The sequence below is a fragment of the Oncorhynchus tshawytscha genome, linkage group LG28 (genome assembly GCF_018296145.1).
Source record: "Oncorhynchus tshawytscha isolate Ot180627B linkage group LG28, Otsh_v2.0, whole genome shotgun sequence".
NCBI classification, from domain to species: domain Eukaryota; kingdom Metazoa; phylum Chordata; class Actinopteri; order Salmoniformes; family Salmonidae; genus Oncorhynchus; species Oncorhynchus tshawytscha.
The window spans coordinates 31259635-31271941 of record NC_056456.1 but is presented as its reverse complement, the minus strand read 5'-3'; the positions used below and the strand labels follow the sequence as shown (position 1 = coordinate 31271941).

Here is a 12307-nt window from a genome sequence, read left to right as displayed (position 1 = left end):
TCTTCAGCCTCCTGAGGTTGAAGAGGCGTTGTTGTGCCTTCTTCACCACACTGTCTGTGTGTGGATGGACCATTTCAGGTTGTCAGTGATGTGCACACCGAGGAACTTGAAGCTTTTTGCCCTCTCGACTGTGGCCCTGTCAATGTGGATTGGGGCGTGCTCTCTCTGCTGTCTCCTGAAGTCCACAATCAGCTCCTTCGTTTTTGTTGATGGAGAAGTTATTTTCCTGGCACCATTGTGCCAGTGCCCTCACCTCCTCCCTGTAGGCTGTCTCATCATTGTTGGTAATCAGCCCTACTATTGTTGTGTCGTCAGCTAACTTCAGGATCGTGTTGGAGACGTGTGTGACCACGCAGTCATGGGTGAACAGTGAGTGCAAGAGGGGGCTGAGCACGCACCCTTGTGGGGCCCCCATGTTGAGGATCAGCGTGGTGGAGGTGTCACCCCTAGGTGTCACCACCTAGGTTCTGCCCGTAAGGAAGTCCAGGACCCAGTTGCACAGGGCGAGGTTCAGACCCAGGGCCCTGAGCTTAGTGATGAGCTTGGAGGGAACTATGGTGGCCTGCGTCGGTGGCTCAATATTTTCCTTGAAGAGTGCGAAGATGGTGTTTAGCTTTTCCGGAAGTGAGGCAGCGGTGTCTGCGACGTGGCTGACTTTCCCTTTATAATCATTGATTGTCTGGAGTCCCTACTACATATGTCTTGTGTCTGAGCCATTGAATTGCGACTCCACTTTGTCCCTGTACAATCGTTTTGCTTCTCTGATTGCGTTACGGAGGGCATAGCTGGTCTGTTTGTACACGTTTCCAGTCACCTTGCCATGGTTAAATGTGGTGGTTCGCACTTTCAGTTGAAGTTTCTGCCTATAGGAGGGGAGGAACAAAATGGAACCTTGATCTAATTTGGTGAAGGGAGGGCGGGGTGGGCCTTGTAGCTGTCCCAGAAAGGGGAGTAGTAATGTTCAAGACTGCTCAATGCGTGATTAGCACATGAGATGTGTTGATAGAACTTCGGTAGCATTTTTCTCAGATTTCATTTATTAAAGTCCCCAGGTACAATAAATACAGCCTTAGGATATGCGGTTTATAGTTTGCTCCTCTTCTCCGGTGATGTCGTTCATGGAATTACCTCGAGGGAGTTCAAACAAAGGATCCAATTTTGGAAAGTCACATTTCTGGTCGAAATGCTGGTGAATGACAGCCAATCTAATATTCAAAAGTTACTTTCGGCTGTAGGTAATAATGCAAAAAACATTCTGAGCAAATAATATAAGAAATAACACACACAAAAAAAGTAAATAGTGCAAAATTGACTAGAAGCTAAGAACAGGGTGACCATGTCTGTCGGTGTCACCTTGCTTTAGTTATGATTGTTTTGATTAAGTTTTTCCCATTGAATAAACATGTTAACGGGAAACAGGGTCCAGACGAGAGAAAAGGGAGTGGGGCAAAGATAATGTGATGACTCACACACAGAGGGAGAAGGTTGCCCACATGCATGTAAGTCACTATTGGAAAACACTGCTGTAAGTCGCTCTGGATAAGAGAGTCTGCTAAATGACTCAAATGTGAATATTTCTCTGCCATTCAGTCACTCATTCTACTCTGCTTTTGTCCCTGTTGTCCATTATTACTACACAAGGCTTATTCTATGGTTGCTATGGTGAGTTGCTATGATTGGATAACCTTAAGCTTTCTAATCGTAGAATAACATGGCATCTAAGAACATGGAACAGGAACATATTTAATGGACCAATTGCACAAATTATACCCCAGAGTTGAACAAATACGGACACTCTTGATTGCCAGTCTTTACCATTAAGCCTCTCTCCAGCATGTAGTGAATGTCCCCTCATTCTTTTCCATTCCAGAGTGGCCAGAGAATGTTTGTCTGAGGTCTTTGCCGATGTCTTCCAGGTCTATCTGCGAGATGAACCTGGAGGCAGAGCTCTTCACCCTGCAGGACAGCAACTCCAAGCTGGTGTCAGCGTTGCATGAAGCTAATAACAACGTGCAGCAGTGGAAGAAGCAGCTAGCTGCCTACCAGGAGGAGACGGAGAGGCTACGAGACCAGGTGAGTGTTGTCATCCCTTTACTTTCTTTAGCATAGAACTATGGACGCCATGTCAGATCCGTTTCCACAGATGTTGAGTGGACCAAGTCTCAGTGGAATGCTAGGTAAATGTTAAAGTTCAATGTATTTATGCAAGTGCATGCAACCACTCAAGAAAACAGAATGATGAAAAATAAAAAATTTGTAGAAATGTAAAGATATGTTACATTCCTAGTTGTGCAATGGAAAGTACAATTAAAAGCATTACCATAGAGCACCATTTTCAACCTCTTGAGGAATAGACACGTGCCTAATGCCTCGCCTCATGTTACCTTCGCTCACTCCATAAATATCTCCACGCTGTGACCTGGAGGTAAGATGTTGATAGTTAAGGTCACATCTAATTATCAATGCTGGTGCTGTAAAACACTGCAGTCCGAGTGGACCGAGAGGAGAGAGAAGGCGGTGGGCCACTGTAGCAGTAAAGTCTTGTTCAAACGTGATCGGTTGATGAGTCACTGCCACTGACAGCTTTTGAAAGTCTCCGGCGTGCCGGTTCTCTGCCGGGGGGAGGTCATGCAGGTTTTTGATTGGGTCATCATTTTCATGCAATGTTGTTTTTTTTTGTCTTGTGAAAGTCTTTGGAGAAAAGTGGAAGGACACATCAGTTGGTAGTTCCCTTTATCATCCTCTGACAACACTGTCCTTGTCAGGCTGCAGGCTTTTCCCCTGAAGCTTTATTCAAGGTGTGTCAGTTGGTTTGGATTACTGGGCAGTATAAACATGCTCTTTGCATGCTCTCACTATCACATCTATTTCTCTAAGGCGTCATTAGTCTGAATGCAGAGAATGTCATCCATCTGTGGCTTGGAGTACACATGTAATCCCATTTACCTCCCATCCCTGAGATATACATGTGATACATAGGAATACTAGACAAGTGGATGATGAGACATTCTCCATTGCGTCAATGCTAAATGGGTCCAGTCAATTAAGTGTTTTGTCTGTTTTTTACACTTCTATGTCATCAATATAATGTCTTTTCAGGGATGCTGGCTGCTTAGAACTTATGGAATTTGCTGGCTCCGAGCCTTTTATTAAAAACCTTTGGATTCAAATACTTCAATGGTTTGAGTGGTCTGGGCTTATAATGTCTTGTCTAGCCCGATAAAATTGATCTCCACTATTATTCTACCATTTCATGCAATGTTTCTGTCGTTGTTTAACTGTACTGTGAATATATATCAGTCGTCCCAGAAGATTTGTATTCTCCGCGTCTTTACATTAAACCTCCTCTAAAAAGACAAGCCACCCAGGGCCCAATAAAACCTACATTTACGAGTGATTTAACGATGAATCTTTCCTACAACAGACGAAGATGTAACATGCATTTACCAAAACACCATGCAGAGAGAACGGTTTATAAGTGTGTCATTGGAGCATGAGTCGAAAGGATCGAAAGAAAGGAAGGGCTGCGCTCAGATCAGCTTTCTCCATTCAAATCTTACCTTAACATTATAATTATTTCACAATACTGGCGATGGATCAGCTCTTACAAGCTCAAGTGCAACGTTAATAACAATGGTTTGGGAAACATGTCAGAGATTTAACGATGCTACTATGAACGTTCTAATTATATTTTGGGGAAACTGGGCCCTGGTTTCCCAAAAGCTGCAAATATTGCCTATCCAATAAAAATGCACTAAATCACTGATTTGGCACATCATTGCCCACATTAGGCTAAACATCATGAAATACATTGAGACAAATTACAGACAGTAGCCTACAAGTAGCAAAATATAACATAATTGATTAAGCATATGATTGAAATAGGTTTATAGCTGACTGTTTATATTGTAATGCAGTCATCTCGGTTTTCATTTGAAGTATATTTTCATACGTCGCTTGTTTGTATCAATTGCATAGACATGGACAACTTTGTATTTGTAGCTGTAGTGGAAAAAGTACCCGATTGTCATACTTGAGTAAAAGTTAAGATACCTTAATAGAAAATGACTCAGGTAAAAGTGAAAGTCACCCAGTAAAAGATCACTTGAGTAAAACTATTTGGTTTTAAATATACTTAAGTATCAAAAGTAATAGTATGAATTATTTCAAATGACTTAAATTAACCAGACAGTTTTTTACATGTATTTTTATTTATTGATAGCCAGGAGGAAACTCCCAACACTCAGACATCATTTACAAATTAAGCATTTGTGTTTAGTGAGTCCACCAGATCAGAGGCAGAAGAGTTGACCAGGCTTGTTCTCTTGATAAGTGTGTGAATTGGACTAACTTCCTGTCCTGCTGGGCATTCAAAATGTAATGAGTACTTTTGGGTGTCAGGGAAAATGTATGGAGTAAAAAGTACATTATTTTCTTTAGGAATGTAGTGAAGTAAAAGTAGTCAATAATATAAATAATAAAGTACAGATTCCCAAAAAAACAATTTAAGTATTTTTACTTAAGTACTTTAATTACACCACTGGTTTGTAGTCAACTTTGTTCTATAGTTATCAGCAATCACAGAGAAGGATAAACCATGTGATTATATGTTTAGTGGAGATATGTGTATAAAGTGATGCGGGAGGGCCGATACATGTAGCTGTTATATGAGTGGTCTGAGGCAGGCGTTAGATTCAGTAGCTGTTATATGAGTGGTCTGAGGCATGCGTTAGATTCAGTAGCTGTTATATGAGTGGTCTGAGGCAGGTGTTAGATTCAGTAGCTGTTCTATGAGTGGTCTGAGGCAGGCGTTAGATTCAGTAGCTGTTCTATGAGTGGTCTGAGGCAGGCGTTAGATTCAGTAGCTGTTATATGAGTGGTCTGAGGCAGGTGTTAGATTCAGTAGCTGTTATATGAGTGGTCTGAGGCAGGTGTTAGATTCAGTAGCTGTTCTATGAGTGGTCTGAGGCAGGCGTTAGATTCAGTAGCTGTTATATGAGTGGTCTGAGGCAGGCGTTAGATTCAGTAAGTAGCTGTTATATGAGTGGTCTGAGGCAGGCGTTAGATTCAGTAGCTGTTATATGAGTGGTCTGAGGCAGGCGTTAGATTCAGTAGCTGTTATATGAGTGGTCTGAGGCAGGCGTTAGATTCAGTAACTGTTCTATGAGTGGTCTGAGCCAGGCGTTAGATTCAGTAGCTGTTCTATGGGTGGTCTGAGGCAGGCGTTAGATTCAGTAGCTGTTCTATGAGTGGTCTGAGGCAGGTGTTAGATTCAGTAGCTGTTCTATGAGTGGTCTGAGGCAGGCGTTAGATTCAGTAGCTGTTCTATGAGTGGTCTGAGGCAGGCGTTAGATTCAGTAGCTGTTCTATGAGTGGTCTGAGCCAGGCGTTAGATTCAGTAGCTGTTCTATGAGTGGTCTGAGGCAGGCGTTAGATTCAGTAGCTGTTCTATGAGTGGTCTGAGGCAGGCGTTAGATTCAGTAGCTGTTATATGAGTGGTCTGAGGCAGGCGTTAGATTCAGTAGCTGTTCTATGAGTGGTCTGAGCCAGGCGTTAGATTCAGTAGCTGTTATATGAGTGGTCTGAGGCAGGCGTTAGATTCAGTAGCTGTTCTATGAGTGGTCTGAGGCAGGCGTTAGATTCAGTAGCTGTTATATGAGTGGTCTGAGGCAGGCGTTAGATTCAGTAGCTGTTCTATGAGTGGTCTGAGGCAGGCGTTAGATTCAGTAGCTGTTATATGAGTGGTCTGAGGCAGGCGTGTGATTCAGTAGCTGTTATATGAGTGGTCTGAGCCAGGCGTTAGATTCAGTAGCTGTTCTATGAGTGGTCTGAGGCAGGCGTTAGATTCAGTAACTGTTCTATGAGTGGTCTGAGGCAGGCGTTAGATTCAGTAACTGTTCTATGAGTGGTCTGAGGCAGGCGTTAGATTCAGTAGCTGTTATATGAGTGGTCTGAGGCAGGCGTTAGATTCAGTAGCTGTTCTATGAGTGGTCTGAGGCAGGCGTTAGATTCAGTAGCTGTTATATGAGTGGTCTGAGGCAGGCGTTAGATTCAGTAGCTGTTCTATGAGTGGTCTGAGGCAGGCGTTAGATTCAGTAGCTGTTCTATGAGTGGTCTGAGGCAGGCGTTAGATTCAGTAGCTGTTATATGAGTGGTCTGAGGCAGGCGTTAGATTCAGTAAGTAGCTGTTATATGAGTGGTCTGAGGCAGGCGTTAGATTCAGTAGCTGTTATATGAGTGGTCTGAGGCAGGCGTTAGATTCAGTAGCTGTTATATGAGTGGTCTGAGGCAGGCGTTAGATTCAGTAACTGTTCTATGAGTGGTCTGAGCCAGGCGTTAGATTCAGTAGCTGTTCTATGAGTGGTCTGAGGCAGGCGTTAGATTCAGTAACTGTTCTATGAGTGGTCTGAGGCAGGCGTTAGATTCAGTAACTGTTCTATGAGTGGTCTGAGGCAGGCGTTAGATTCAGTAGCTGTTATATGAGTGGTCTGAGGCAGGCGTTAGATTCAGTAGCTGTTCTATGAGTGGTCTGAGGCAGGCGTTAGATTCAGTAGCTGTTATATGAGTGGTCTGAGGCAGGCGTTAGATTCAGTAGCTGTTCTATGAGTGGTCTGAGGCAGGCGTTAGATTCAGTAGCTGTTCTATGAGTGGTCTGAGGCAGGCGTTAGATTCAGTAGCTGTTCTATGAGTGGTCTGAGCCAGGCGTTAGATTCAGTAGCTGTTATATGAGTGGTCTGAGGCAGGCGTTAGATTCAGTAGCTGTTCTATGAGTGGTCTGAGCCAGGCGTTAGATTCAGTAGCTGTTATATGAGTGGTCTGAGGCAGGCGTTAGATTCAGTAGCTGTTCTATGAGTGGTCTGAGGCAGGCGTTAGATTCAGTAGCTGTTATATGAGTGGTCTGAGGCAGGCGTTAGATTCAGTAGCTGTTATATGAGTGGTCTGAGCCAGGCGTTAGATTCAGTAGCTGTTCTATGAGTGGTCTGAGGCAGGCGTTAGATTCAGTAACTGTTCTATGAGTGGTCTGAGGCAGGCGTTAGATTCAGTAACTGTTCTATGAGTGGTCTGAGGCAGGCGTTAGATTCAGTAGCTGTTATATGAGTGGTCTGAGGCAGGCGTTAGATTCAGTAGCTGTTCTATGAGTGGTCTGAGGCAGGCGTTAGATTCAGTAGCTGTTATATGAGTGGTCTGAGGCAGGCGTTAGATTCAGTAGCTGTTCTATGAGTGGTCTGAGGCAGGCGTTAGATTCAGTAGCTGTTCTATGAGTGGTCTGAGGCAGGCGTTAGATTCAGTAGCTGTTCTATGAGTGGTCTGAGCCAGGCGTTAGATTCAGTAGCTGTTATATGAGTGGTCTGAGGCAGGCGTTAGATTCAGTAGCTGTTCTATGAGTGGTCTGAGCCAGGCGTTAGATTCAGTAGCTGTTCTATGAGTGGTCTGAGGCAGGCGTTAGATTCAGTAGCTGTTCTATGAGTGGTCTGAGGCAGGCGTTAGATTCAGTAGCTGTTCTATGAGTGGTCTGAGGCAGGCGTTAGATTCAGTAGCTGTTCTATGAGTGGTCTGAGGCAGGCGTTAGATTCAGTAGCTGTTATATGAGTGGTCTGAGGCAGGCGTTAGATTCAGAGTGTTTAAGTGCAACGTTAATAACAATGGTTTTGTGAAACAGTTCAGAGATTGAACAATGCTCCTACGAAGGTTCTAATGATGCTTTTGGGAAACCGGGCCCTGGTCTGGTGGACCAAGTTCTCTCTTTCTCTCGATCTGAAGTGGGCGACCAAGTGGCTGAAAATGGTTCACATCTCTGAAAATGGTTCACATCTCCAGGGGGTGAAAGAGAGAGAGGTTTGTAGGACAGCAATATCCTACTTTCAATGCCCTAGTTATGAGACAAATGAAAAATAACCAGAGGAAACTGGCAGCTTCTCATTTAGTTCTCCCTTCCTACCACACACAGTTAAAAATAATCCAGCCTCTCTCAAGACTCTCCAAGAAGCAGAGACCTTTTAAAGGTCTCCTTTTAGTTTTGTTCGTATTTTGCAGGCTGAGTTGACACAGCAGTGAGGTTTCAATTCTCAGTTACCTGATAATGGTGGTGTCTCGGTCCTTGGCTTGCTCATTGGAAGGCAGCAGCCTTGGCCACGGTAAAGGAGGATCATGGGGAGGGTGTATGTTGTGTGTATTATTGAGACCTCAATGTCTGATAGGGAGACATTATGCCTTTATCATCCAATGACAGATAATTACTTTGTTATTTACTCTATACTACAGTTTTGTTGCTTGGCAGTTTGTGCATTGGGGGGTTTGTGTATTCATTCCTCACTGTTGTTATTTGTTTAGTTTATGACTTGTTTGGTTAGTAGGAGATACTGCTGTTTTGCATGTATAGGAACAGCATTCTCAGGGGCACTGCTGTTACTGAATTGGGTTGAAGCAGGATAAAGAGGTGGGAGGTGTGTATCATGCGGGATGATACCATCGATCACCACATTCTTTTGGAGAGATTGGAAACCCAAATTGGTCTACACGGACAAGTTCTGGCCTGGTTTAGATCTTATCTGTCGGAAAGATATCAGTTTGTCTCTGTGAATGGTTTGTCCTCTGACAAATCAACTGTAAATTTCGGTGTTCCTCAAGGTTCCGTTTTAGGACCACTATTGTTCTCACTATATATTTTACCTCTTGGGGATGTTATTCGAAAACATAATGTAAACTTTCACTGCTATGCGGATGACACACAGCTGTACATTTCAATGAAACATGGTGAAGCCCCAAAATTGCCCTCGCTAGAAGCATGTGTTTCAGACATAAGGAAGTGGATGGCTGCAAACTTTCTACTATTAAACTCGGACAAAACAGAGATGCTTGTTCTAGGTCCCAAGAAACAGAGATATTCTGTTGAATCTGACAATTAATCTTAATGGTTGTACAGTCGTCTCAAATAAAACTGTGAAGGACCTCGGCGTTACTCTGGACCCTGATCTCTCTTTTGAAGAACATATCAAGACCATTTCAAGGACATCTTTTTTCCATCTACGTAACATTGCAAAAATCAGAAACTTTCTGTCCAAAAATGATGCAGAAAAATTAATCCATGCTTTTGTCACTTCTAGGTTAGACTACTGCAATGCTCTATTTTCCGGCTACCCGGATAAAGCACTAAATAAACTTCAGTTAGTGCTAAATACGGCTGCTAGAATCCTGACTAGAACCAAAAAATTTGATCATATTACTCCAGTGCTAGCCTCTCTACACTGGCTTCCTGTCAAAGCAAGGGCTGATTTCAAGGTTTTACTGCTAACCTACAAAGCATTACATGGGCTTGCTCCTACCTATCTCTCTGATTTGGTCCTGCCGTACATACCTACACGTACGCTACGGTCACAAGACGCAGGCCTCCTAATTGTCCCTAGAATTTCTAAGCAAACAGCTGGAGGCAGGGCTTTCTCCTATAGAGCTCCATTTTTATGGAACGGTCTGCCTACCCATGTCAGAGACGCAAACTCGGTCTCAACCTTTAAGTCTTTACTGAAGACTCATCTCTTCAGTGGGTCATATGATTGAGTGTAGTCTGGCCCAGGAGTGGGAAGGTGAACGGAAAGGCTCTGGAGCAACGAACCGCCCTTGCTGTCTCTGCCTGGCCGGTTCCCCTCTTTCCACTGGGATTCTCTGCCTCTAACCCTATTACAGGGGCTGGGTCACTGGCTTGCTGGGGCTCTCTCATGCCGTCCCTGGAGGGGGTGCGTCACCTGAGTGGGTTGATTCACTGTTGTGGTCATCCTGTCTGGGTTGGCGCCCCCTTGGGTTTTGCCGTGGCGGAGATCTTTGTGGGCTATACTCAGCCTTGTCTCAGGATGGTAAGTTGGTGGTTGAAGATATCCCTCTAGTGGTGTGGGGGCTGTGCTTTGGCAAAGTGGGTGGGGTTATATCCTTCCTGTTTGGCCCTGTCCGGGGTGACCTCGGATGGGGCCACAGTGTCTCCTGACCCCTCCTGTCTCAGCCTCCAGTATTTATGCTGCAGTAGTTTATGTGTCGGGGGCTGGGGTCAGTTTGTTATATCTGGAGTACTTCTCCTGTCCTATTCGGTGTCCTGTGTGAATCTAAGTGTGCGTTCTCTAATTCTCTCCTTCTCTCTTTCTTTCTCTCTCTCGGAGGACCTGAGCCCTAGGACCTGAGCTCCAGGACTACCTGACATGATGACTCCTTGCTGTCCCCAGTCCACCTGGCCATGCTGCTGTTCCAGTTTCAACTGACCTGAGCCCTAGGACCATGCCCCAGGACTACCTGACATGATGACTCCTTGCTGTCCCCAGTCCACCTGGCCATGCTGCTGCTCCAGTTTCAACTTCCACCTGACTGTGCTGCTGCTCCAGTTCAACTGTTCTGCCTTATTATTATTCGACCATGCTGGTCATTTATGAACATTTGAACATCTTGGCCATGTTCTGTTATAATCTCCACCCGGCACAGCCAGAAGAGGACTGGCCACCCCACATAGCCTGGTTCCTCTCTAGGTTTCTTCCTAGGTTTTGGCCTTTCTAGGGAGTTTTTCCTAGCCACCGTGCTTCTACACCTGCATTGCTTGCTGTTTGGGGTTTTAGGCTGGGTTTCTGTACAGCACTTTGAGATATCAGCTGATGTACGAAGGGCTATATAAATAAATTTGATTTGATTTGATTTGATCCAGGTTCCAAGATGGCAGGCTCCCTGACTGACGTTTCCTTACATTTTATTTGACTTTTCAGTCATTTAGCGGACGCTCTTATCCAGGGCAACTTATAGTTAGTGCATTAATCTTAAGACACAGCTAGGTGGGACAACCCCATCACAGGCATAGAAAGTACCATTTTCCTCAATAACGTAGCTATCAGTAGAGTCAGAGCTGGGGAGGGGGATCAAGTGCTGGTTTAGTGTTATCTATACTGTACAGTACCAGTCAAAAGTTTGGACACACCTACTCATTCAAAGGTTTTTCTTTATTCAGAAGATGTTCTACATTGTAGAATAATACTGAACACATCAAAATGATGAAATAGCACATATGGAATCATGTAGTAACCCAACAAAAATCTTCAAAGTAGCCACCCTTTGCCTTGATGACAGCTTTGCACACTCTTGACATTCTCTCAACCAGCTTCATGAGGAATGCTTTTCCAACAGCTATCACATAGTACAATACACATCGCCATTGTCACTTCCTGACCTTTATTTCTGTTGTTTTGTCATTATTTAGTATGGTCAGGGCGTGAGTTGTGGTGGGCAGTCTATGTTTGTTTTTCTATGATTTTGGGATTTGTATGTTTCGGCCTAGTATGGTTCTCAATCAGAGGCAGGTGTCATTAGTGTTCTCTGATTGAGAATCATACTTAGGTAGCCTGGGTTTCACTGTTTGTTTGTGGGTGATTGTCTATGTTGATTACTTGTGTCAGCACAGTTCTCATTAGCTTCACGGTCGTTATTTCGTTTATTGTTTTTGTATAGTGTGTTTCAGTGTTTTCTTTATTAAATATCAAGATGAACACAAACCACGCCGCATTTTGGTCCTCCGATCCTTCTCCCCTCTCCTCTTCAGATGAAGAGGAGGAAGACCGTGACAGCCACTAAGGATAACAGCGAGTTGCAGTAGTCCAGCCAACAGCGAGTTGCAGTAGTCCAGTCAACAGCGAGTTGCAGTAGCCCAGCCAACAGCGAGTTGCAGTAGCCCAGCCAACAGCGAGTTGCAGTAGTCCAGCCAACAGCGAGTTGCAGTAGCCCAGCCAACAGCGAGTTGCAGTAGCCCAGCCAACAGCGAGTTGCAGTAGCCCAGCCAACAGCGAGTTGCAGTAGCCCAGCCAACAGCGAGTTGCAGTAGCCCAGCCAACAGCGAGTTGCAGTAGTCCAGCCAACAGGAGTTGCAGTAGTCCAGCCAACAGCGAGTTGCAGTAGCCCAGCCAACAGCGAGTTGCAGTAGTCCAGCCAACAGCGAGTTGGAGTAGTCCAGCCAACAGCGAGTTGCAGTAGCCCAGCCAACAGTGAGTTGCAGTAGTCCAGCCAACAGTGAGTTGCAGTAGTCCAGACGGGAGAGGATAAGTGCCTGGATTAGGACCTGTGTCTCTTCCTGTGTGAGGTAGGGTTGTACTCTATGGATGTTGTAGAGCATGAACCTGCACAAGCGAGTCACTGCTTTGATGTTTGCAGAGAACAACAGGGTGTTGTCCAGGGTCATGCCAAGGTTATTTGCACTCTCGGAGGGCGACACTGTGGAGTTGTCAACCCTGATGGAGAGGTCTTTGAGCGGGCAGGCCTTCCCCGGGAGGAAGAGCAGTTCCATCTTGTT

General features: G+C 44.8%; 1 protein-coding gene across 4 annotated transcripts in view; it reads left to right on the top strand.

Annotated features, from left to right (window-relative positions):
* LOC112244609 (homer protein homolog 3) overlaps positions 1 to 12307 on the top strand; it is a 32416-nt gene that overhangs the window by 17530 nt on the left and 2579 nt on the right. For all 4 annotated transcript variants that reach the window (XM_024412338.1, XM_024412335.1, XM_042308088.1 and 1 more), the window contains one exon: positions 1917 to 2073. In XM_024412338.1, coding sequence (XP_024268106.1) covers positions 1917 to 2073 — 157 coding nt within the window. The remainder of the gene's footprint in view (positions 1 to 1916; positions 2074 to 12307) is intronic.